General features: G+C 33.7%; 1 protein-coding gene across 1 annotated transcript; it reads right to left on the bottom strand.

The window, feature by feature from the left end:
- Positions 1 to 251: 251 nt before the first annotated feature.
- Positions 252 to 1,537, bottom strand: LOC100670681 (olfactory receptor 6C2-like). Its single transcript, XM_064285246.1, has one exon. It carries the CDS (start codon positions 1,369 to 1,371, stop codon positions 436 to 438), a length of 936 nt encoding a protein of 311 aa, XP_064141316.1. The 5' UTR covers positions 1,372 to 1,537; the 3' UTR covers positions 252 to 435.
- Between the last annotated feature and the right edge of the window lie 1,350 nt (positions 1,538 to 2,887).

Genomic DNA, 2,887 nt, shown 5'->3' with positions numbered 1-2,887 from the left:
TCACATGTTACATTTCAGAGAAAAATTATACCTTTCTAGATAGGGTTCACTGACATTTTAAAATAATTTTAATGAAGTTAAAGATTTTAATACTGATATTAACATTTTTTATTCAGATTAAATTTACATAGCATACAATTAACCATTTTAAAGCGTACAATTCAGTGATATTCAGTTTTTATAAGACTGGACCAATGTGATATTTTTGTCCCTCATAGAAAACTATTAGTATAGTAGCTATAAAAGAGATTTCTTTGCAAGAAGTGGAAAGAAGTGAACTTACTAAGGGAATTCTTGGGGAGAAGAAACATGTTGAGAAACTTTACTTGAGTGAACTTCAGATTAGGAAGGAACAAATTGTTTTAGGAACTTAATGATATATGCTTTGGAAAGCCAATCTCTTATGAAAACTTGATTATCAACTTCAGCATTCCTTTACTTCTTGGAAGATAAGACAATTCTTTTGATGGAGTCACTGAAGGCTTGTTTTACTTGCTTGTTCCTCAAGGTATAAATGAAGGGGTTCAGCATAGGAGCAATGGACGTAGTGAGCACTATCACACCTTTATTAATAACCACTGATTCCTTTGCTGAAGGTTTGACATAGATGAAGATACAGCTGCCATAAGTGATGGAAATCACAATCATGTGAGAAGAACAGGTAGAAAAGGCTTTTTTCCTTTGTTGGGGTGAGGGAAATCTTAGAATGGTCCTAATGATATATATGTAGGAAAGAATCACACAAAGAAGGGTTGTGATGAAGGTCAACACAGCACAGGCTATAACCATCTGCTCAATGACCCACGTGTCTGAGCATGAAATCTTCAAGAAGGGAGAAACATCACAGAGAAAGCTGTCAATGACATTAGAGTCACAGAATTCCAGATTTTGAGTCAGGCTAAACGGTGGGAGTATGATCATCAAGGCAGCCATCCAACAGCAAAAGATGAGTCTTTTGCACACTCTGCTGTTCATGATGGTGGTGTAATGCAGGGGCTTGCAGATGGCCACATAGCGGTCATAAGACATGATGGCCAGGAGAAAAAATTCAGTGACTCCCAAAAGGTCAGCAAAAAATCCTTGAATGGCACAAGCACAGTAGGTAATAGTCTTGTCACCTGTTGTTAGGTTATACAAGTATCTAGGAATGCAAGCAGATGTGAACGAGATTTCTAGGAAGGAAAAATTTTGTAAGAAAAAGTACATTGGTGTTTTAAGGTGAGAATCTGCTAAAGTCAGTAAGATAATGGTCAGGTTCCCAGTTACACTCAAAAAGTAGGTAAGAAATAGAAAAATAAAAAGTAAGCCTTGCAGTTGTGGATCTTCCGTTAGTCCCAGGAGAATGAATGTTGTTATTGTATGATTTCTCATCACTAACTTTTGACTTTGTCCAGTAAACCAAAAACAAAACCAAACCTGTTGCTGTTGAGTTGATTCTGACTCACAATAGTCATGCACAAAAATTAGTGGTTTTATTAAATTATACAAGGTGTCAGTATTGATAAATAAATGCCAAATAAAGCCAAGTACATAAACACATTGCATGAAATTTCTTTTTTAAAGTAAAAATTAGTATTGTCAATATACTGAAGATATTCTCACATAAATCTCCTTTTTTGTGTTTTAGAAGAAATATTTCTTAGAGATTAATTAATAGATTTATTAATTATAATTTTTAGATTCTATGTCTTCTCAAATTTGTTTTACATATTGAGTCTATGTACTGTATTGGTTTCTACTGACAGAGCATCTTGATATTATCGACATTAAGATTTTATTTTACTCCCATGCATTCTTCTCTATCTTGAAGCTCATATCTTAATATTCACTAACGGCCCCATGTCTTTACTTGTAGCTTGGCCTTTGATAAAACGTAATTACACAACAAGTAATTTGCACATGCTATAGAGGCTTTCCAAAATCCATCATCGATTACAGTTTTATGTTCAACCCATATAACGAAATAACACTTTTGTTTCTAGCTTTGTTTTGGTGTAGAAACAAAACCCCACCTTCCTCTATCCCTTTGGCTTTCATATTTCTTAACTGTTTTGTAATTTACTTAATGTGCATGTAGTGCAAAATACAGAGATGTTCAAGGCACAACATATTTGTTACATGTGAAGAAATGTTGGTTGCAAGTGGTAAACAAGTAATGAACATTACCAATATCATTTTATAGTCTCAGTTTATTTAGTTATTGTTAAAACTAGTCAGAACTGTATTCATTCCTCATACATTGCCTTCTTTTACTCCCTTCCTTAGCTTCACCTTTACTAATATACCATATAGTGATTAGGTGTAGATTCTCTGTAGCTGGATTGACTCAGTTCCGTTCCTCGTTATCCTTCTTATTAGCTAAAGTGCAACTTTTATTAAATTATATAATTTCACTGTGCCGCAGACTTTTATTTATAAAATGAGGGTAATGGCAATATCTATTACAAAAGATTATTAGGATGATTATGTGAATACAACACTCTTAAAACAGTACCTAGAACTTAGTGGTTATTGTATGATTCCTATTACTGTTATCTGGCCTGCACTGATTTTCTGTAGTTCGATATCAGCCATAAATTCCTTAACCTGTTGTAATCTGATTCTGAACACAACATTTTACTGAAATAGCTTTGCCAGTGTTACCAGTGACTTCTATTCTGTTAAATAAACTATACACGATTTACGTGACAATTCATGAGTGTTTAACTCTTTTGACTGAAGCCTCTTCATAAAATATTCTGATACATTAGCTCCAATGGCACCTTACACATGTTTTTACTCTTATATTTTGCTTGGCTCTTATACTCCCTTTACTTCTTAATATGTATGCATCAAATCTAATGACTTGAAATAAAATTTGTCTGGTGGTAATTCCACTCTCTGTGTT

This window comes from Loxodonta africana, chromosome 4 (assembly GCF_030014295.1).
Source record: "Loxodonta africana isolate mLoxAfr1 chromosome 4, mLoxAfr1.hap2, whole genome shotgun sequence".
Classification (NCBI taxonomy): domain Eukaryota; kingdom Metazoa; phylum Chordata; class Mammalia; order Proboscidea; family Elephantidae; genus Loxodonta; species Loxodonta africana.
Note: the sequence above shows the minus strand (reverse complement) of the source record. Positions and strands in the feature narration are given on the sequence as shown.